The following is a 24,415-nucleotide window of genomic DNA, read 5'->3' as shown; positions in this document are numbered from 1 at the left end:
AAAGCTTACCGGCGCATTCGCTGTTAAAACAGCGTGATCCTTGCCGATGTGGTGTGTGATCCGTGGCCATGTTCCATTTTAGAACCCAGTGGCAGGGAACATTCTGGCCACTCCCCTCCTCCCGCCCTCATTCACCAACCGGAAGCACAGGCTAGCTCTCTCCCTGCCCACGTCCTCAGCAGGGAACACACCTCCCACCCTCGCTCACCGCTTCCGCTGATGATCCTCCTCTTCAGAGCAGCCTGCAATCATGGCCGGCTTTAAAGAACCTTGCAGGTCGCTCTCCAACCTCAGTAGCACGTTCCCTCTGACGCACGGGATCGTGTCAGAGGGATCGTGCTACCGAGTTGGAGAGCGGCCTGCGAGGTTCGCTAAAGCCGGCCACCACGATCGCAGGCTGCTTTGAAGAGGAGCAGGCCAGAAGACTCCGGGATGGAGGGAGAGTAAGAAGGGGATCAATACAGAGGGCCAGGGGGAGAGGGAAAGGGGGCTGCTTTGGGGGAGGGTGTGCTGGGGGAGACAGAAGGGGCCATGGAGAGATATGGAGATAGAAAGGGGGCTGCTTTGGGGGGGGGAGGTGTGCTGGGGACAGACAGCTTTGCTCTGGGGGGAAGACAGAAGGGGCCATGGAGAGACAGGGAGAGGGAAAGGGGGCTGCTTTGGGGGAAGGGGTGTGCTTGGGGCAAACAGATTTGCTCTGGGGGGGAAGACAGAAGGGGCCATGGAGAGACAGGGAGAAGGAAAGGAGGCTGCTTTGGGGAGGGGTATGCCTGGGGGAAGACAGAAGAGGGCCATGGAGAGACAGTTAGGGAGTGGGAAAGGGGGCTGCTTTGGGGGGAGGTGTGTGCTGGGGGCAGATAGCTTTGCTCGGGGGGGGGGGGGGGGAGGAAGATAGAAGGACACAGACAGCGGCCAATGAGAGAGAGATAAAGAAACACAGACAGACAGACACATCTATTCTAGCACCCGTTAATGAAACGAGCTTAAGACTAGTAATAATAATAATAGCTTTATTTATATCCTGTCATACCTTTTCAATTCAAGACGGTATACAACAAGAAAAACAAGAGATGCTGTAAGGACAGCGAGGTTACATCAGTTAGATTTGGGAAGGTGTGGAAGACAGTTGAGTGAATAGGGTGGTAAGGTAGGAAGAAGGAGCATATTAGAAGAGGTAAGAGATAAGTGGAATAGAAGGATCAGATAAATTTGTTGAATAAGTGGGTTTTTAGTGATTTTTTGAATGAATGGGTATGGTGGTGTGTTCAGGATTATGTCGCTTAAGGTGTTGTTCCAGATCCCTGCTTGAAAGGAGAGTGTTCTGTTAAAGAATCTTTTGAATTTGCATCCTTTGGGAGAAGGAAATGTGAACAGTAATGTTCTGCGAGAGAGGTGGGGTTTGTCCTGTAGGGTGATGTGTTTCAGGAGGTAGGTGGGTGTGGTGCCGAGGAGGGTGTTGAAGCAAGGGCAACCAAATTTGAACATTATTCTGGCCTCGATAGGTAGCCAGTGAAGTTTCTTGTAGTATGGGGTGATGTGGTCGGATTTTTTCAAGCCAAAGATTAGTTGGATGGCTGTGTTCTGGATGAGTCTCAGTTTCTTGATGGTTTTTTTTGTGAGATCCTAGGTAGATTATGCTGCAGTAGTCCAGTGAGCTCAGGACTAGAGACTGGACCAACAGTCTGAATGATGTGAAATCGAAGTATAGATATAGTGTGCATAGTTTCCATAATAAATGGTATTTTTTGATTAGGATGTTGCTATGGGCTTCGAGTGTCACTTGCTGATCTAGAGTAACTCCTAGGATTTTGATGGGACGTCCATTTCATTTAGGGTGATAGCTGATTCTGTTGGTTTGTTTGTTTGGAGGCCATAAATATCTTGGTCTTTTCCCGGTTTAGCTTTAGTTTGGAATTTGTTGACCATTGTTCTACATGGTTGATGATTGATGAGATGAAGTGTCTGGTTTCAGTTGACAGTGTAGAGATGGGGACGATGATTGTGATGTCATCCACATAGATGTATGATTGGAGGTTCAGTTTGGAAAGCTCCTGGCCTAAGGAAGACATGTATAGGTTAAATAGGGTGGGGGGGGGATAAAGGGAAGCCTTGGGGAACACCACAGGGTCTGGTCCAGATCTGGGAGTTGGTTTGCTCACTGGTGACTTGGTAGGATCAGTTTTCAAGGAAGCCTCTAAACCAGTTGAGAACGTGGTCTGAGATACCTAAAGCGTCGAGCCGGTTGAGTAGGATGTCATGGTCCACCAGGTCGAAGGCGCTGCTGAGGTCAAATTGGAGTATTAGTGCATGTTTCCCTGAGCTGAGTAGATGTGCGATATGATCAATTATGGAGGCTAAGGCTGTTTCGGTGCTGTGGTGTGAGCAGAATCCCGATTGGTATTCGTGTAGTAATGAGAATTTATCTAGGTAGTTCGCAAGGCAGCGTTGATTAGGCCTTCCATCACTTTGGTGAAGAGGGTGATGTTGACTACTGGTCTGTAGTTGGATGTTGTTGATATGTAGTCTTTGCAATTCTTTACAATGGGCGAGATGAGGATGTGGCCAAGATAGGTTGGGAATTCGCCGTTTGCCATTAGATGAGAGATCCAGTCAAAGGGCATGGCCTCGAAGGGGGTGGCGATGCTCTCATGATGGTGGGTGGGCAGTTGTCTCGTCGGCAGAATGTTTTGGCATATTTATTATAGAGCTTGAGAAATAGGAACCAGTTGGGGGGTTCAGAGTGGCTCCAGTTCTTGTCTACCAGGATGGGTCATATTGAGTGGGTGTAGTTGTAAGGGGGAAGTTGGACGGTGGAGTCTGGAAGGAAGTTCTGAGATTGAGGATTTTTGACTTGAAGTGAAGAGCGAAGTTCTCAGCTGTTGGTAGTTGTGTGGAGGAGGATCTTTTGTGGTGATCAATTTCAAGAAGTAAATTGATTAATTTGAAAAGTTCTTTGCTGTTGGTAGTGGGGGATCCTATTTTGTTAGAGTAGAAAGTACGTCGTCTTTCCTTGGTGATTCTTTTGTACTCATGGATTTTGGATCTCCATATTGTTTCATCCCCTTCCCTCTTTGTTTTGTTCCAGATTCTTTGTAGTTGTCGTGCTTTTCTTTTAAATGAAGCTAGTTCCGTGTTGTACTACCCGTTGATAAGATGTTGTCTTTTTTTGCCTTTCTTTAGAGGAGTGATTTTGTCAAGGATCTGGTTGCTGAGGGTGATGCAGTTGGTGTTGAAATCTGTTTCAGTGTTTGGGTTAGATAGTAGATCGAAGTGGGACCAGAATTCTGTGGGATTAAGAGAAGGTCTGAAGGTGGTTGTTGGTATATCTTTTCTGTGTTTTGTAGGTGTGTGAGGGAGTGGGTTACACCATAGTATTTGGAAGTTGGCCCTCAGGTGGTCTGACCAGATGGTGTCAGTCCAGGTTACATCTGTTAGGCTGATAGTGAGGGTCTTTAGATGAGAGGGAGATAAGGTCTAGGTGATGGCCCTTCTGGTGGGTAGTGGCCAAGGTGGGAATGAGAATCCTAGGGATGTTAAGAAGAAGAATAATTCTTTGACAGTTGGGGTGTCTTGTTGCTCCAGGTGAAGGTTGATGTCACCAAGTAGCAGGTTGTGTTTGTCTTTGGAAGTGTTAAGTAGGAGGAATTCGGAGAAGTCTTCATTAGCGTTACTCCATTTGTTGGGTGGAATATAGAACAGAGTGGTGTTCAGGTTGGTGGTCAGGTCATGTTTTGTGAGGTTGCAGGTGAGGAGTTCTAAATCTTCAGTTGATTTGGAGTCAATGATCTGGAAGATGAAGTGGTCTTTAAGAAGAATGATGGCTATTCCACCACCTCTTTTGAGGTGGTGGAGAGGGGGATGATTTTATAGACTCGTGCTCTTCAACATCTTTATAAATGACCTGGACATTGGTACGATGAGTGAGGTGATTAAATTTCCGGTCGATACAAAGTTATTCAGAGTAGTGAGGACGTGAGGTGATTGCGACGATCTGCAACATGACATAATCAAGCTCGAGAAATGGGTATCGACATGGCAAATGAGATTCAATGTGGGTAAGTGTAAAGTGATGCATGTCGGTAACAAAAATCTCATACACGAATACAGGATGTACGGGGCGGTACTTGGAGAGACATCCCAGGAAAGAGACTTGGGAGTTCTGATGGACAAGTCGATGAAGCCGTCCGCAATGTGTGGTGGCGGCGAAAAGGGTGAACAGAATGCTAGGAATGATAAAGAAGGGGATCACGAACAGATCGGAGAAGGTTGTCATGCCGCTGTATTGAGCCATGGTGCACCCTCACCTGGAGTACTGCAGCCAGCACTGGTCGCCGTACTTGAAGAAGGACACGGTACTACTCAAAAGGGTGCAGAGAAGAGCGACTAAAATGGTTAAAGGGCTGGAGGAGTTGCCATACAGAGAGATTAGAGAAACTGGTCCTCTTCTCACTTGAAAAGAGGAGACTGAGAGGGGCATCATCAAAACATTCAAGATAATGAAGGGAATAGACTTAGTAGATAAAAACAGGTAGAGAGAACGAGAGGGCACTCTCTAAAGTTAAAAGGGGATAGATTCCATACAAGTGTAAGGATGTTCTTCTTCACCCAGAGAGTGGTAGAAAACTGGAAAGCTCTACTCTGTCCTCATCCTTCTCGATCTATCTGCCACCTTTGATACTGTTGATCACTGCCTACTCCTTAATACATTGTCCTCGCTTGGGATTACAGGGTTCTGCTCTTTTGGTTTTCTTCCTATCTCTCCCATCATACCTTCAGTGTATTGCAATGGTGGTTTCTCCTCCATAGCCTTCCTGCTATCGATTGGTGTACTTCAAAGCTCTGTCCTGGGACAACTCCTTTTCTCAATCTACATTTGCTCACTTGGAGTGCTCATCTCCTTCCATTGCTTCCAGTATCACCTCTATACTAATAACTCCCAGATTTACCTCTTCGCACCAGATATCTCTACTGAAACCCAGACCAGAGTCTCAGCCTGCCTGTCTGACATTGTCACCTGAATGTCTCACTGCCATCTGAAACTGAATATGGCTAAAGCGTTGCTGCTCATCTCTCTACCTAAACCCACCTCTCCCCTTCCCCCATTCTCTCATCCTCCCTGTTTTGTCTGCTTGCAGTCTCAGGGTTATCTGTGACTCCTCTCTCTCTCCTTTACTACCCAAATAAAACATATCGCTAAAACCTGCTACTCTTCCTCTATAATATTACCAAAATCAGACCCTTCCTCTCTGAGCACACTACCAAAATACTTATCCATGCACTCATCACCTTGCACTTAGATTACTGCAACTCGCTACTCTCAGGCCTTCCACTTAGCCATCTCACTTCCCTCCAATCTATCCAGAATTCAGCTGCACAACTTATATTCCATGAGAGTTGCTATACTCATGTTACCCCTCTCTTAATCACTTCATTGGCTTCCCATCTATTTTCGAATACAATTCAAACTCCTCTTACTGACCTACAAATACTCTCACTTGGCTGCTCCTCACTATCTCTCTACACTTATCTCCCCTATAAGCTCTGCTCAGCTGGTAAGTCCCTCCTGTGCTCTTCTCTTCCTCCGCCAACTCCAGACTCTATCCCTTCTATCTTCCTGCGCCATATGCTTGGAACAAGCTTCCTGAATCCCTACGGTGGGCTCTGTCTCTGGTAGTGTTCAAGGCCTGATTAAAAGCCCACCTCTTCGAGACTGACTTTAACTCCTAACTCCTCTCACCTTGGGTTCTGTATCCTTAACCCTTTATGTCATGTTTGTTTGTCCAAGTTAGATTGTAAGCTCTTCCGAGAAGGGACCCTCTATTAAATGTCAAAATGTACAGCGTTGTGTACGCCTTTCAGCGCTATATAGGTCATAAATAGTAGTCCTCAGAACACAATAATGCCTTAATTAACATTTTGCATCCACAAGGCCCTGCTCGATCCTTTCATTGACCCATTAAAAAAGATACTGTGTGGGTTTCAGAGGAATATATTTTGATGGCTCTCGAAGCTCGAGTGACAACCTCAACAGGAAGGCAATACAGTTATTCATGAACTGTGTTGTCCAATATTGAGAACAAATTCAAGGCAATGTACTCAGGCTAGCTGTATGATGAGCAGCATTTGAATTGATTGTTTCATTAGGATTTTATATATCGCCTATCAAGGTTATCTAAGCAGTTTTACAATCAGGTACTCAAGCATTTTCCCTATCTGTCCCGATGGGCTCACAATCTATCTAACATACTGAAGTATGATTGTCTTTGAAATTGTTACTTTTATCCAAACCATATTGTTTTTTGTCACATTAATTTTTAGAAATCAACTGAATAAGGAAAATTCAGAGACACGAAGACAGTTAAAAGTAGTGCCTTGGGTGTTTGAGGTCTGGCATAAAAATTCACTTGACATGAGTTTTGTCCTCAACTACTTTACATTTATTAGAAAGCCATAAATTTCCAATTAAAAGTTTCTCTCATTATTCCATTGCCTGTCTGCATCGCCCACACATTTTAACATTTAATGCGGGTTTGAAACCTTGGTGTGTTTTCAGGCTTATTTTAAACTGTTAGGAATAGCGGGTTAAAAATGTGGCTGGTGTGTTTTGTAGCCAAAGTGTTGCTTTTTCAGATGGTGCAAGAAAAGAAGAGATTGAAGAATGTACAGTTGCGATATGACATTAAATATAGCAAAAATTAGCATAATTTTGTTTTCATTAGGTTAATAAAGATTTATCTCAGAAAAGAAAAGCACAGTGTGCCTAAACGTTTACTTGGGCATTATCTAGCTGTAATCTCTCTCAGTTCCTAAAATCTGAGCCCTATTGTGCTTTCTATTCAGGAGCTATGTGTCAGATATTTGCCTGTGCATTCCATGACAAGCTTTTTCATCAACTTTGTGGTCCCACAGTGATACATCAAAGCATGCATCAATGATCTGAGTGTTATATTTGGATTTAGCACAGTTGAACTAGAAATAGAACTCTTAGCTTGGTCGAGCAACTATCTTTTCCACAACCTGAACCCAAAGTTGACATTTTGGCACTATCTTCCATGGAATGAAAAAAGTGGCCTCAATAATGAGGCCCCTAACTTTAGAAGAAGATAAGCTCCAGGTCTAAGACTTTGCACATATTCATTGCTTTCAATAAAAATTTCATCAACTTCTGAAATGGTCAGGTGTGGAGGCCTAGACCACTTGACATAGAATGACCTAGAACCTTGATTGCTTATGTTGTTTACTTCTGTAGAGAATCATATAGCCTGGAAAGCAGTATTTAGAAGTTATTAAATACAAATTTGTATGTGCTTTATTTTAGTTAAATAACAAAAAAACACTAAGTGGGGAGAACAACTTCACAGATACAATGAGACATATGTTGTCTTCTCGTCTGAGCATGCCTGACTGTCCCAATTGTAACTATAGAAGAAGGTAAGTCTGTGTGTTTAGCAATAAAGGAGGTACATAATTTATCCAGAAGGAACCATCTGTAGACACGAAATGTGTCATGGTAGAAGTGAATGCTAATCGTTTTAATATCTACTTGAAGCTGCCAGTTGGCTTTTTTATAACCAGTGACTCCTGACTAATGTATATTTGAGTAGTGATGTGTTAATTGTAAATGTTTTGTGAAGAGACATAGGGCTCCTTTTACAAAGGTGCGTTAAGGCCTTTACATGCGGAATAGCGCGTGCTAGCCGCTACCGCCTCCTCTTGAGCAGGCGGTAGTTTTTCAGCTAGCGCGCGCTAAAAAAGCTAGCGTACCTTTGTAAAAGGAGCCCATAGTGTCGCTCAGTTTTACATAACTGGTCACCAAATTTAATATAATCTACCACAGAGCATTTTGTGTATGATTAATTTTATTTAATATAACACCCTTGGGCAATAACAGAACAGTTAACATCCAATAAATCATATAACAAGGAAATGAACTACAGTTCATAAGAAAAGAGAAAACAAACCGGAGAGAAAAAATATATATATATATATATTGTATACAGACCACAGTGCTAATAAAGCCTTACAATTGCTGAGTCTTCCAAGAAGTCGTTGGTCGTTCAGTGAGCACAGAGCTCTAGCATGACAATAAGATCGAATAAGAGAGGATAAATAGACTGGAGCATTAAAGTGTAATGACTTAAAAGTCAGAACCAAGATTTTGAATTGAAGATGAAATGTGATAGGAAGCCAATAATGTTTGATAATTAAAGAGATAAGACAATCGAAGTGTGAGGCTTGAGAAAGAAGATGAATTATTGTGTTCAGGACTGTTTGTAACCTACAAAGTTGATGATATGGAAGACCTTTTAAAATGCTGTTACAGTAATCTAAATTTGACAGAATAAATGAATAAGTGATGATTTTTAACAAATTTTCATTGAGAGGAAAATTAATTGAGCAAATCTGTCATAATGAGTAGAACCAGGACTTGATTACTGTAGAAATATTTTGCTCAAAGGAAATTTGATGGTCAAACACAACTCCAAGATATTTAAAATGTGGGACCAATGAGAGTTGTGCATTCATAATAGTGGACATTAAGCTAGGGGCTGGTGACTTGCCATTAATCCAACAGCCAACAAAAAATATATGAATAAGAAGAGGATTTTCAGTACATTGGTTAAACCTCAGTCCGAGTGCTCAAAATATATGAACATGCTGAAATTCAGCTACTCATAAAAGGCTCACCAACCATCATATAATCCCCTTCCCTGTTCCTAAGTGAAAAATACTAAAAAAAAAAAGAAATTCTTATGTACACCACCATCATGTAAGGGCAAGACTCTGTTGACATACTTAAACTTCTTCAACAAATTATTTCACAATTTACAAAAGTCACTTATTTGTGCAATTTTTAGCATTTGAACAACCCAACAGATTACTCTGTTTCAACTTTTCCTTATTTGGGTGCTATTAACTGTCCAACAACTATGTTTATTTAAGATGATACCTTGCTCAAATATCAAAAATAGTGTTTAGGCTAATACCAATGCTTTCCATCACTGCAGAAAAAGAGGAATCAATGTAAACTTGATGATATCAAATACATTTTATTAATACACAATTAAACAATAGCAGTCCATTCCATCAAATCATTAAGTCCCTGAGCAATTACCACCATTGCCGGTGCTAAAAAAAAAACGCTCTACAGTTTTGTAAAAAGGGGGATAAAATAGAAAAACGTAGACAAAGGTTAAATTGAACCACCAAGAAGCTGGACTCTGCATACAATGCAACACCACAGAAACAGCGATACATCTTCCCTAAAGCAAAAAAATAAATAAATATAATTTTTTTCTACATTGTCTTCTCTGGTTTCTGCTTTCCTCATAGTCTTGTCACTCTCTTCCTTTCATCCACTGTCTACCCTCTCTCTGCCCCCTCTATATGGCATCTTCTCTCCTTGTATTCCCCTTCCATCTCTCCCTTCACCCCTATTAGTCTGGCATCCATCATCTTCACTTCCCTCCTCCAATGGTCTGGCATCTCTATCCTCTTCTTCCCTTCCCTCTCCCACACCCCCATGGTCTGGCATTTCACTCTCTTCTCTCTCTTTCCCCCACTTCCATCAGCATCTGCCCCCTTTCTTTCCCTCCAACCCAATTCCATCCAGTATCCTTCCCCCTTATGTCTCTCTATCCTTTCCCTGCACACCAATTCCATCAGCATCTGCCCTCTTTCTCTCCCTCCACCACCCTTCCATACCACTCTGACCCCCTTTTTCTCTCTCCACCTCCCTTCTATGCTCCCCTCTCCCTCCAAACCAGCAAGGTCCCATGATGACTGCTTCTGTTGCCTCTGCCTCTGGAAGATGTAAGTGATGTTAGAGGGGGTGGGCCGGCATACGCAGGGAGTTACGGCAAGGTTCCACAATGACTGCAGCTGCCGGTCCACCACTTCCAACGTCACTTACGTCTTCCGGAGGCAGAGGCGGCAAATGCAGTCATCACGAGACCTTCCTGCACTTCAGTGCGGCTGCCGACTCTGCTTCGGAATAAGTACAGCAGCCGCGCTGAGGTGCAGGTGCCATTTAGAGCAGCTCGGAAGGTTCTGGATCCAGCCGGCTGTGTACCCCCCCCCCCCTAGGGCTGGCACCCGGGGTGGTCTGTCACTGTATGAGGGGACAAAAAATAATAAAAAGAATGGATAACTTGACTGATTTAGACATGTCATACAATTATAACCACAAAAATATGTCATAAAATGTAATTCTAAACTCAAAAGACTGCAGACGAAAAGCAGACTATAGAAAGGAAACCAGAAAAGACCAAACCCATAGTACTAAGATTCAAATGCTAAAATCAGACATGTCCATTATGAAGAGACGTGTGGATCACTGCTAATTATAACGAGTGAGTCTTTAAAATATGAGACGGTAACGGATAGCCAGACCTGGTGGACGGAAGTGATAAATACTGGAGCCAAAACCAGAGCACCTTGATGAAACTTGAATGGAAATATGGATACCTATTTATACTTTTGAGTAAAATTGCGATGCGAACATGTCATAGAAAAGAATAAATAATGTGTAAACTAAAAACCAAGAACAACATATTGTAACGCCGAACTCAAAATTAATGAAATAACATGCTAAAAGAACTTAACCCCTCCCCCCTAAAATAGGGCATATACATACTTAAAATGATGGCTGGTTACAAACAGTATGCCTAGACTATATAGACCTAAACAGGGCAAAAGTAAACGTATGGGAAAGGAACAGCTGATAATACAGAGTGTATCTTGAAAACATAAGCCGATAGTAGCTCAAAGACAAGCCGACCGGGTAGATGAAAAGTGAAACCTGGGAAAGATCTAAATTATTGTTCAAATGAGCTTCTATTAAAACCAAAGAATAAAACCACAGCACTTGGGAGAGTAAAATGGACTTACCGAAAAGGTCTCTGCACTGATGAGATAAACTTGTAAGCAGAATAAATGTGAACACGCGATAGTGGGGCTATGATATTTGATCCGTTGAAAGAGGCGCCAAAAAAGTGTCGGCAGTGGTTGAGCAGTCACCTCATTGGCAAAAAACTTTAAATGAAAATGAAAAAAGCTCTATGCTGTGCTTTGCTATAGAAAACAAAAAAGATAGAAGAAAAATATTTCCACATATCTTCCGCTAATCCATGCATATTCATTAGGGCTACCCTGAAAACCCGATTGGCCTGGTGGTCCTCCAGGACAGGGTTGGGGACCCCACTGCCTTAGACTTTGAGCAAATTCCTAAAGATTGTTTGAAATTTCCATTCCATAACTTGATGAGGATGTTGTGTTTAAAAACTGGGGAACACCTCTGTTCATTCCTATGGCACCCAGAAAATTAAACTTCTTTTATAGAGTCCAGTCGTGCCCAGGTTTTGATAAACCTCAAATGCAGCATCACTCCCTCTTAGTTGAGTCTGCTCTTAAGAAATCTTCCAGTACCAGGACTTATGCTAGTACTCCTCCAGGAAGAGAGGGCCGTACCCTGGTCAAGTTCGGCCGCAGACTGTACCAGAATACCATGTTAACCAACTGTATCCTGAGCTACAACTTGTAGATGACAATTTACTTTAAACAACTAGTTCAACAATGATCACATTATGAACCAATACATTCCAAGAGACCAGCTTGTAGAATTCCAAAAGGCTACCCATGATCTCCTAAAAACTAAAAAGTTCATGACTAGATCAGTGTTTGACACCTTTGATGTCACCTCTAGGACTTAAGCACTATCCAAACTTCAAAGGGTGGTGGTAAATGGTACTCCCTCAGAAACGTCAGAAGTGACCAGTGGAGTGCTGCAGGGCTCGGTCTTGGGTCCGATGCTATTTAATATCTTTGTAAGGGATCTGCCGCAGGGACTTCAAGGCAAAATTACACTATTTGCCGATGACGCTAAGCTATGCAACGTTGGTGGGCAGCGCAACCGAGCCTGACAGCGCAACCATGCCCGACACTATGAGGCTGGACCTACGTTTACTGGAACAATGGTCTAATACTTGGCAACTGAGTTTTAATGCCAAAAAGTGTAAGGTTATGCACCTTGGTAGCGGTAACTCCTGCAGAACATACATCCTGAATGGTGAAAACTTAACAAGAACTGTCGCAGAACGGGACCTGGGTGTAATCATTAGTGAAGATATGAAAACTGCCAATCAGGTGGAGAAAGCTTCAACCAAAGCTAGACAAATGCTGAGTTGCATCCGAAGAAGTTTTATCAACCGAAAGCCTGAAGTTATAATGCCATTTTACAGGTCCATGGTGAGACCTCATCTGGAGTACTGTGTTCAATTTTGGAGGCCACATTATCAAAACGATGTGAAGAGAATGGAGTCGGTTCAGCGAATAGCCACCAAGATGGTCTCAGGACTTAAGGATCTCCCATATGAAGAACGTCTAAGCAGGCTGCAGTTATATTCTCTCGAAGAACGCAGAGAGAGGGGAGACATGATAGAGACATTCAAATATCTCACGGGCCGTATTGAGGTGGAGGAAGATATCTTTTTCCTTATGGGTCCCAAGGCAACAAGAGGACATCCGCTCAAACTCAAGGGTGAGAGATTTCATGGTGACATCAGAAAATACTTCACCGAAAGGGTGGTTGATCGATGGAATGATCTTCCACATCAGGTAGTTGAGGCCAGTAACTCACTCGACTTCAAGGGACGATGGGATAAACATGTGGGTTCGCTCCAGGGAAATGCTTAGAAGGAGGGTTCTTGTTGAGGGAGGGTTCTTTGAGTGGGCAGACTTGTTGGGCCGACGAACCTTTTCTGCCGTCATACTCTTGTTTCTATCCATAGCTATGCATCGGCAGACATAGTTACGAGTGTCTGACTTAGACCCTAATGTACAGGACTGCCTAGCAAACATTCCCTGCCTCAGTGATGATTTGTTTGGAGACAAAATTGAAGAACATAAGAATTGCCGCTGCTAGGTCAGATCAGTGGTCCATCCTGCCCAGCAGTCCACTCTTTCTTCTACCAAATCGTCAAAACTTTAGGCTCCTAGGTGTTACTATAACCCTAGATACCAGCCGACATCCTACAAATGGCGCTAAGCCCAGCCAGCTTCTATCTCCAGGGCTCCTCTGTAAAAACGCCCCAGACAGCAGTGGTCCCAGAAACCTCAGTCTCAACTTCAACAGAAGTCCAATCAGTCTTTTTCACTCATTCATCTAGAGCATAGTCACTCTTCTTCCATCTCCTACTTCTCCTAGTTCCTTGGAGGTCGTCTAACCCATTATCATCATCGTTAGACACTCATCACAACCGACAGCTGGGTTTTACAAGTGATAAAGTAGGGCTATGCTTGTTGTCTCTGTGAAAACTTTCCAGACAAATCTCCAAGAGTGTACTCTTTAAACCTACAGCATATCTTTCTTCTTCATAAAGAACTCTTGACCCTCCTACAGCTGAATGCCATCGAACCAGTACCTTTTCAACAGAGGAGCCAGGGGTTCTACTCAAAATATTTCCTCATACCAAAGCAGACTGGAGGACTTTGCCCAATTCTCTATCTCCGAGCCTTTAGCAAATATTTAGTCAGAGAAGTTTTGCATGCTATCCCTTGCTACTCTCTATTCCCTTTTAGAGAAGAACTGCCTTTGCTCTCTGGATCTCAAGGAAACATATACGCGTATCCCTATTCTTCCAGCACACAGAAAATATCTACACTTTCAAATAGGAACACATCATATAATAATAATAGCTTTATTTATATCCCGTCATACCTTTTCAGTTCAAGACGATATATCTACTACAGGGTCCTACTCTTTGGCCCAGTATCAGCACACAGAGTTTTCACAAAGTGTTTAGTTGTAGTGGCTGCAACACTCCGCTCTTACGGGTTTCATATGTCTGTATGACTGGTTGATAAAGGCATCCTCTCCTCAGGCTGCTCAGTTAGCAATGACCTCCACCATACATCTAGAGCTTTTAGGATTTGCAATCAACTACCAGAAATCCTATCTCCAACCAACCCTGACTCTAGAATTTATAGGAGCATTGTTGGATACTACTGAAACTCATGCTTACCTCCCTCAGCAGAGACTCGACACTCTGATGCACCTTTGCAACCATGTATGTACTCTTCGAACAATCACAACAAGGCAAATGTATCTGTTGGGACACATGACATCCACAGTACATGTTACCCCATTTGCCTATCTTCATCTCAGAGATTCTCAATGGACACTTGCCTTGCAGTGGTCTCGGGTCACAGATCTGCTTTCCCACCAAATCAGAGTCTCCTCACTTCTCCGTCAATCTCTACAGTGGTAGTAGCTCATCCCAACAAACCTATCCAGGGGCCTACATATTATATTCCTCCAGATCAAAAAATATTGACAACAGCTGTGTCCCTGTTTGGGGGGGGGACTCATCTGGATGACCTTCGCACTCAAGGCACTTGGCCTGTTAAACAGAAATTTTTTCACAGGAATCTCCTAGAGCTATGAGCAATTCACAGAGCGCTGCACACATTTCAAGATTGCCTTCTCAACCACCTAATATGCACTGAAAATCAAGTTGCCATGTATTATATAAACAAACACGGGGGCACATGTGTTTGCCAAATCTGGAATTGGGCCATTCCACAAAACATCTTTCTCAAAGCTGTATATCTGGCAGGCAAACAGAACACACTAGTGGACAAACTGAGCAGATTCCTTCAGCCTCACGAGTGGTCACTGAACTCAACAACAGTATGTCAAATCTTCTCAATATGGCGGAACCCCTCAGATATATCTTTTTGCGTCTCCAGTCAATCACAAACTTCCACACTTTTGCTCCAGATTCCATTAGCAACATCTTCTGGAATCCAGCACATTCCTCCAATACCTCTAAAAGGAAAACTTCTATTCAAACTCAAACAGGAGCCAGCTATAATATAGTAACATAGTAGATGACGGCAGATAAAGACCCGAATGGTCCATCCAGTCTGCCCAACCTGATTCAATTTAAATTTTTTTATTTTTTCTTCTTAGCTTTACCCAGTACTGTGCTTGGATTCCAACTGCCGAAATCTCTGTTAAGACTTATTCCAGCCCATCTACACCCTCCCAGCCATTGAAGCCCTCCCCAGCCCATCCTCCACCAAACGGCCATATAAAGACACAGACCATGCAAGTCTGCCCAGTACTTGCATTAGTTCAATATTTAATCTTATTTTCTGATTCTAGATCCTTTGTGTTCATCCCAAGCTTCTTTGAACTCAGTCATAGTTTTACTCTCCACCACCTCTCTCGGGAGCGCATTCCAGGCATCCACCACCCTCTCTGTAAAGTAGAATTTCCTAACATTGCCTTTGAATCTACCACCCCTCAACCTCAAATTATGTCCTCTGGTTTTACCATTTTCCTTTCTCTGAAAAAGATTTTGTTATACGTTAATACCCTTCAAGTATTTGAACGTCTGAATCATATCTACCCTGTCTCTCCTTTCCTCTAGGGTATACATATTCAGGGCTTCCAGTCTCTCTCCTCATACGTCTTCTGGCGCAAGCCTCCTATCATTTTCATCGCTCTCCTCTGGACCGCCTCAAGTCTTCTTACGTCCTTCGCCAGATACGGTCTCCAAAATTGAACACAATACTCCAAGTGGGGCCTTACCAATGACCTGTACAGGGGCATCAACACCTTCTTCCTTCTACTGACTACGCCTCTCTTTATACAGCCCAGCATCCTTCTGGCAGCAGCTTTGATTCTCATAGCTCCAAGATGGCCAAGGCAACCCCTGTTCCCTCTTTTCTTCAACTCAGTGTCAAGGAACCGATTCCTCTGCAGATTTTCCCAACTCTTTTGACTCAGAACGAGGGGTCCCTCCTCTACCCCAGTCTACGTTCACTAGCTCTCACATCCTGGTACCTTTCTCCCAATGAATGACTTCAGTCTCTCTGCTCCAGTATCGGCTATCATAGACGCTTCCAGAAAACCATCCACACAGTGCTGTTACCATTTCAAGTAGACCCGGTTTACCCTCTGGTGTAACCAGTAAAAATGACCAGATGCATGTCCTCTGTCATCAGTCCTGGATATTGTCTCTTGCATCTCTCCAACTTTGGACTGAAGACCACTTCAGTGAGGGTGCACATCAGTGCTTTTCACATTCCTCTCGATAAACCTTTGGCTACTTCTCTTTATTATGACAGGGGTTGCTATAGAGCTTATTTTGAGAAATTGGAAAAACTGGGATTGGTTAAATTATGTTTTCTGGTGGGAATCTCTATGCCATACTTTTAAAATGGAATATATGATGGCCATACAACAGGGACATTATAGGAAAAAAAGATAATATAAGAGATCAAGCACTAAAAAAAAACCCCATCTTTGGCTACTCACCCATTGGTTTCCAGATTCATAAAAGGCCTCTTACACTCTAAATACCACCCAGTCAAGCCTCCTCCATTTGCTTGAGATCTCAACATTATACTTTCTACTTTAATGAAGCCGTCATTTGAATCACTGGCATCTTCCCTCAAGTACCTCACGTGGAAAGTGGTCATCTTAATCTACATCACTTCTGCATGCCAAGTCAGTAAGTTCCAAGCACTTGTATCAGATCCACTTTATACAACATTCTATCATGACATGTCCTTTGTACTCATCCCAAATTTCTACCAAAGGTAATTTCAGAATTTCATCTCATCCAATTTATAGTTCTGCCTGTCTTCTTTCCAAGACCACATTCCCATTCTGGCACTCCACATATTGGTTTGTAAACATGCTCTAGCTTACTACCTAGATCACACAAAACCTCTGCTCTGCTCTTCCTCTCATTTGATCCTAGCAGACTGGGAACTCCTGTAACCAAGAGAACAATCTCTACATGGTTAATAGACTGAATCTTCTTCTGCTATGCTCTTGCTGGGTTACCGTTGGAAGGTCATGTCACAGCACATAAAGTTAGAGCAATAACAGCTTCACTAGCTTTTCTCCGTCCCATTCCTATTGAGGGTATTTGTAAAACAGCCACTTGGTCCTCCATACATACTTTCACATCCCCTTACTGAGTGGAGACTTATTCCAGACAGGATAGTCATTAGGTCTACAAAATTCATTCTCTGTTTAAATGCCAACTTCCCTCCATCCCTTTCATAATAGCTAGGGAGTCCTATCTATGAGAATATGCAGCCTGCTTGTTCTGCGATAAAGCACAGTTACTTACCTGTAACAGGTGTTATCCAGGGACAGCAGGCAGATATTCTCACAATCCTCCCACCTCCCCTAATTGGTATCTTAGCTTTTTTTATTGAACTGATGATCACGCGGGTGTCAGCACCCTATTTCCTTCACTGACCTGCATAGTTGGTGTTTGCAGTGTTTGGGCCCTGAACATCGGGTAGACTCCTGTATGCATTGTTCCACACTGCAGAAACCCTTGTTGAAAGCTCGACGCATCCAATAAGAGAAGATCTTCGGCTTGGCCATGGACTCTGTGGGTCGTTCCAAGCCTTCAGTACCAGTGACACCAACACAAACTTCAGAAGTTATTCCAGCATTGGGTAAACCTGCTCAGAAGCCATCCTCTTCCCAGCAAGCATCATAGGCCTCTACAGCATTGAGTCCCTTGATGCAGGCCAAGCATCGATGCCAACACTTTTCTTCAGTTCAGGCTGTCTCTCCAGGGAATGCATCCTATTCGAAGTCACCCACCCCTTGACACCCTGCCACACTGATGGTACTGACTATTGACCAAAGGGTACCGGTGCAAATTTTCAAGGAATGGGTTTTTCCAGAGGGAGATCGGTGATATATTCAAATTGCACTCGACACCAGTGCTTGCATTGACTCCATTGGTACCGGCCCAGTCTAAGCATAGCATTTTGAGACCTCAGGGTACTGATTCCAGGTCTACACTGGTACGCCGCTTTGCTTCCTATCAGTGCTCTTCCAGTAGATAATGACAGTCTCCATTGAGGAACTGTTCCTCCTCATCGAGGTACTGTCGACCTGCAATTGAAATCTCACAGATCACCATCGAAGCACCAATGTTCACCATCAAAGCATCAACGCTCTTCATCAAAACATCGAAGTTCTTCATTGAAGCATCATCGCTCTCGCTCCTATTCTTCCAGGTATAGAAGATCTTCACGCCGGTCGTCTTTATCATCCTCATTAGATTGGTACTGATATTGAGGAAGTTCTCACCATTTCCATAGGTCACCTGAATCTTATGACTCTGATCTTTCTCGTGGCTACTCTGATTCTGAATGTGAGACTACTTAATCTTATGGTCTTCCTTCAGTTCCTTCTCCTCCTCCTAGAAGGTCTCCACCTGAAGGACTTGCCTTCACTAAATATATTAGACAGTTGAGAAAGGCTCTCCCTGTCAAGTTGGAGGCTGACATTGTACCCAGAGCCGAACTACTGGATGCTTTAGATTTCTATGAACCTCCTAAAGAACTACTTATGATGCCCTTACATGGTCTCCTCAAGGATGCCCTCTTTAAAAATTGGGAGACTCCTTTTTCTGTCACTGTAACTCCAAAAAAAATTGATTCCCTCTCTAGAATAATATCTTCTCTGAGGTTTGACAAACCACAACTCCAATATAAGTCCTTGCTTGTAGAATCAGCCATTAAAAAATCCAGCACCAAGGCTTATGCCTCAGCACCACCAGGACAAGAGGGGAGGACTATGGATAAATTTGGTCATCACCTATATCAAAATTCTATGTTTGGCAACAATAGTTCTATTATAACTTATACATGTCCTTTTATCTTAAACATCTGATACAGCACTTGTTTAAGTTTGAGCAACATCTTTCCTCGGATATCTTACAAACCAGAAAGTATATGGCAAGAACTGCATTTGATGCATTTGAGCTAACATCCAGAGCTTCAGCCTTGTCTGTGGCTATGAGGTGTTTTGCTTGGCTGTGATTTTCCGACATGAACATTAATCTCCAAGATCGCTTAGCCAACGTCCCATGTCTGGGTGAAGAACTCTTTGGTTACCAGATAGAGGCAGCTACACTAAAGCTTATTCGGCATGAGCAAAACAGGAACTCTTTAAACAGCTCTAAAGCCAAGAGTCAACAGTCTAAGCCTGCTGTAAAATCTACTTCTTATTCCTACAAAAGGACGTAACCAGCATCCTCTTCTTCTAAGCTTCCACCACAGAAGAGGCAGAAACAACAGAGGCCTCAAGTCTCAGCCTTCGGCCCTGCAAATACCAGCTTAGTCTTTTTTTATGTGCTTTTAGAGGAGACTGAAAGGGGACATGATCGAAACATTCAAGATAATGAAGGGAATAGACTTGGTAGATAAGGACAGGTTGTTCACCCTCTCCAAGGTAGGAAGAATGAGAGGGCACTCTCTAAAATTGAAAGGGGATAGATTCCATACAATCGTAAGGACGTTCTTCTTCACCCAGAGAGTGGTAGAAAACTGGAACACTCTTTTGTAGTCTGTCATAGGGGAAAACACCCTCCAGGGATTCAATACAAAGTTAGACAAGTTCCTGCTGAACCAGAACGTATGCAGGTAGGGCTAATCTCAAGGGTCTGGTCTTTGACCAGAAGGCCGCCGTGTGAGCGGATTGCTGGGTACGATGGACCACTGGTCTAACCCAGCAGCGGCAATTCTTATGTTCCCCAACCTGTTGGAGGTCAACTGCAATTGTTTCATCAGCAATGGACTCTTGGGTCCTCAGAATCATCAAGTTGGGTTATTTGCTCAATTTCGTTACTACTCTACCAAGCACACCTCCCAGAGAGTCTTCTTTCACATCTCAGCAGATGTCTCTTCTTCAGGAAATCGAAGCTTTGCTTCAACTAATTTCCATTGAAATGGTTCCCCCTTCTCAGAAAAATCAGGGGTTCTACTCCAGGTATTTTCTAATTGCAGAGAAGACAAGAGGTCTTCGTCCAATTCCCAACCTCTGAGACAAACAAATATCTAGTGAAAGAAATTTTGTATGCTATCTTTAGGGATACAATACCCTCTTCTAAAATGAAATGACTGGCTGTGCTTTCTAGACCTCAAAGAGGCTTACACACATATATCCATACATCCTCTTCCCAGAAAATTTCTGTGCTTTCGGATAGCTTATCAATACTTTCAATACAAAGTTCTGCTGTTCGGCCTGGCTTCATCTCCAAGAGTATTCACCAAGTGCCTGGTGGTTGTGGCAGCAACTCTTTGTACTCACGGCTTGCAAGTATTTCCATTTTTAGACAACTGGCTGATAAAGGCTGCATCTCCTCTAGCAGTTCATTCAGCAACACAATTCACGATAACATTTCTTCAACTCCTAGGGTTCAAAGCCAACTTCCTAAAGTCACAATTTCAACCTGCTCAACTATTTCTTTTCATAGGAGCCCTGTTAGTAACTATTCACCTCAGGGCACTTCTACCTCAACAAAGGCAAGACACTTTTCTTCATCTTTGCATTCAAGTCTTTACTCTGTATTCCATCTCAGCGAGACATATGTTGTGCCTCCTGGGTCACATAGCCTCCACAGTTCATGTTAACTCCTTCACCAGACTTTATCTCAGAACACCTCACCTCTTCGTCAATCCCTGCAGTGGCAGATGGATGCATCAAATCTTTCCAGACATCTGTTGTTTCATTTTCCGCCACATCAGAAAGTATTCACCATGGACGTGTCCATGTATGCTCACCTAGACGGTCTCAGGACACAAGGTCTATGATCTGCTTAGGAGAACACATTCCACATTAACCTGTTTCAGCTACTGTAATGTAATGTAATGTAATTTATTTCTTATATACCGCTACATCCGTTAGGTTCTAAGCGGTTTACAGAAAATATACATTAAGATTAGAAATAAGAAAGGTACTTGAAAAATTCCCTTACTGTCCCGAAGGCTCACAATCTAACTAAAGTACCTGGAGGATAATAGAGAAGTGAAAAGTAGAGTTAGAGAAAAAATAAAAATAAAATAAACATTTTAACAAGACAGCATTGTTCGCACAGACAATCAAGTGGCGATGTACTACATCAACAAACAAGGAGGAACAGGCTCTCTCCTTCTTTGTCAAGAGGCAGAATGCATGTGGAACTGGGCAATTGCTCAAAACACATTTCTCAGAGCCATCTATGTACAAAGAAAGCTGAATAGCCGACAAACTAAGCAGATTTCTTCAGCCAAATAAGTGGACACTCGACTCCAAAGTATGGGGGACTCCTCAAATAGACCTGTTTGCGTCTCCCCCACAATCACAAATTACCTCAATTCTGCTTACAGCAGTACTCTCTTCATCATCTCGAGGCAGATGCTTTTCTTCTGGATTGGATGAACAAATTACTGTACGCATTTCCACCAGCTTAGTGTCAAGGATCCAATTCCTTTTGAAACCTTTCCATCTCTGCTCACTCAGAGTCAAGGCTCTCTGTTACACTCCAACCTGCAATCTCTGCATCATAAGAACATAAGACTAGACTTACTGGGTCAGATCAATGGTCCATCAACCCCAGTAGCCCATTCTCACGGTGGCCAATCCAGGTCAATAGTACCTGGCTAAAACCCAAGGAGTAGCAACATTCCATGCTACTGATCCATGGCAAGCAGTGGCTTCCCCCATGTCTTTCGCAATAACAGACTATGGACTTTTCCTCCAAGAAATCATCCAAACCTTTCTTAAAAACCAGCTACGCTATATGCTCTTGCCACAACGTCTAGCAATACTTTCCAGAGCTTAACTATTCTCCGAGTGAAAAAAATGTCCTCCTATTGGTTTTAAAAGAATTTCCCTGTAACTTCGAGTGTCCCCCTAGTGTTTGTAATTTTTGACGGAATTAAAAATCGATCCACTTGTACCCATTCGACTCCAATCAGGATTTTGTAGACTTCAATTATATCTTCCCTCAGCCATTTCTTTTTCAAGCTGAAGAGCTCTAACCTTTTTAGTCTTTCCTCATATGAGAGGAGTTCCATCCCCTTTATAATCTTGGTTGCTCTTCTTTGAACTTTTTCTAGTGCCGTATATCTTTTTTGAGATAAGGAGACCAGAATTGAACGCAGTTTACCAGATGATGTCGCACCACAGAGTGATACAGGGGCATTATAACATTCTTAGTCTTGTTAACCATCTTTATTTTAATAATTCCTAGCATCCTGTTTGCATTTTTGGCCACGGCCACACATTGGGCAAAAGATTTCATCGTATTGTCTACGATGATACCCAGATCTGACAACTTGGTACTTCTCGGTCTGACTCTAGCAGATTTCAATCTTTTTGAATCAGTACAAGGCATTATAGCTCAAGAAAACCTTCTATTCAGCAATGTTATCAACAGAAGAGGACTCGCTTCAATTTGTGGTGTATCCTCCATCACCAAGATCTTTCCTCCTCTTCTCTCTCTTCACTGTTGGACTACCGTATCCATTTTCAACATATACATAAGAGACCTGACTCAAGGGCTTCAAGGTAAAATAACACTATTCGCCGACGACGCCAAACTATGCAACATAGTAGATTACAGCACCTTACCCGACAGTATGGAGCAGGACCTGCTCTTATTGGAACATTGGTCCTCGACTTGGCAGCTGGGCTTTAATGCCAAAAAATGTAAGGTCATGCACCTTGGCAGCAAAAACCCATGCAGAACTTACACTCTGAATGGTGAGACCTTAGCTAGGACTGGGGCAGAATGTGATTTGGGAGTAATCATTAGTGGAGACATGAAAACTGCCAAGCAGGTGGAGAAAGCTGCATCCAAGGCTAGACAAATGGTGGGATGCATCCGTAGAGGCTTCGTCAGCCGGAGGCCCGAAGTTATAATGCCCCTGTACAGATCCATGGTGAGACCTCATCTTGAATATTGTGTTCAATTCTGGAGACCACATTATCAAAAAGATGTGCGGAGAATCGAGTCGGTTCAGCGAATTACCACCAGGATGGTCTCGGGACTCAAGAACCTCCCATATGAGGAAAGACTGAATAAACTGCAACTATACTCGCTCGAGGAACGTAGAGAGAGGGGGGACATGATTGAGACTTTTAAATATATCACGGGCCGCATCGAGGTGGAAGACGATATATTCTTTCTTAAAGGACCTTCAACCACAAGAGGTCATCCGCTGAAAATCAAAGGTGGGCAATTTCATGGCGACGCCAGGAAGTATTTCTTCACCGAAAGGGTAGTCGATCATTGGAATGAACTTCAATTGCAGGTGATTAACGCCAGCAGCGTGCTCGATTTCAAAAAGAAATGGGATATGTATGTGGGATCTCTAGCCGGGTGAAGTCTGGGGGTGGGTCATTAACGTGGGCAGACTTGATGGGCTACAGCCCTTTTCTGCCGTCATATTCTATGTTTCTATGTTTCTATATTTATCCAATTCTGGTCTAAAAATCACTTTGGTCAGAGTTCACCTCAGTGCTATTAGTGCTTTTCATGTTCCTGTCAACCATAAATCTCTAGCCACTCATCCGCTTGTTTCCAGGTTTATGAAGGGACTTTTCAACCCCAAACCTCCAGTCAAAACGCCCCCAGTTGTCTGGGGTCTTGATGAAGCTACCATTTGAACCTCTGGCATCTACTCATCTTAAGTTTCTCACTTGGAAAGTGATCTTCTTGATGTCTGTCACTTCCACTCATCGAGTGAGTGAGCTTCAAGCATTAGTCTCCTATCCTCTGTACCCTGTATTTCATCATAAAGTTGTTCTCCAGACCCATCCTAAATTCCTTCCAAAAGTAGTCTCAGAATTTCACTTAATCAATCCATTGTGTTTCCAATCTTCTTCCCAAAGCCTCATTCTCATCCTGGAGAAACAGCTCTTCATACACTGGACTGTAAGCATGCCTTGGCTTACTACATACAACAGACTAAGCAACAAGCTGCACCTCAGCTTGAGGGACGCGTTACAGCTCACAAGGTCCAAGCTATGGCAGCCTCGTTGGCTTTCTTACATTCCACTCCCATTGATGTAATTTGCAAAGCTGGTACTTGTCCTCAAATCACACATTTACATCTCACTACTGTTTGGATTTTTATTCCAGGCGAGTGGGTCGTTTTGGCCAAGCAGTATTAGACTTTCTTTTATTCTTAATGGCCAATTCGCCCTCCATCTCATTATATTCAGCTATGGAGTCCCACATGTGAGAATATGCTGCCTGCTTGTCCTAGGATAAAGCACAGTTACTTACCGTAACAGGTGTTATCCAGGGACAGCAGGCAGATATTCTCACATCCTTCCCACTTCCCCTGGTTGGCTTCTAAGCTTGCTTACAGAACTGAAGTGCCGCGAGCTGGTGTCAGGCAGGAAGGAATTCCTGCATGTATGGTGCAGGCAGTCATGAAGTTTCTAAAAACTTAGTGGCAATATGCTTTTACCACTGTCCGTATCGGGCTCCGTGGATGACATCACCCACATGTGAGAATATCTGCTTGCTGTCCCTGGATAATATCTGTTACTCTAAGTAACTGTGCTATATGGCACATGTTCTGTATCTCAAAAACT

General features: G+C 43.1%; 1 protein-coding gene across 4 annotated transcripts in view; it reads left to right on the top strand.

Moving 5' to 3' along the window:
- Window positions 1-24,415, top strand: part of FAM193A (family with sequence similarity 193 member A) — a 382,414-nt gene that overhangs the window by 207,361 nt on the left and 150,638 nt on the right. For all 4 annotated transcript variants that reach the window (XM_033950625.1, XM_033950616.1, XM_033950602.1 and 1 more), the window contains exon 10: window positions 7,319-7,431. In XM_033950625.1, coding sequence (XP_033806516.1) covers window positions 7,319-7,431 — 113 coding nt within the window. The remainder of the gene's footprint in view (window positions 1-7,318; window positions 7,432-24,415) is intronic.

Source organism: Geotrypetes seraphini, chromosome 1 (genome assembly GCF_902459505.1).
Source record: "Geotrypetes seraphini chromosome 1, aGeoSer1.1, whole genome shotgun sequence".
Taxonomy (NCBI): Eukaryota; Metazoa; Chordata; class Amphibia; order Gymnophiona; family Dermophiidae; genus Geotrypetes; species Geotrypetes seraphini.
This window is presented reverse-complemented; position numbering and strand designations above follow the sequence as displayed.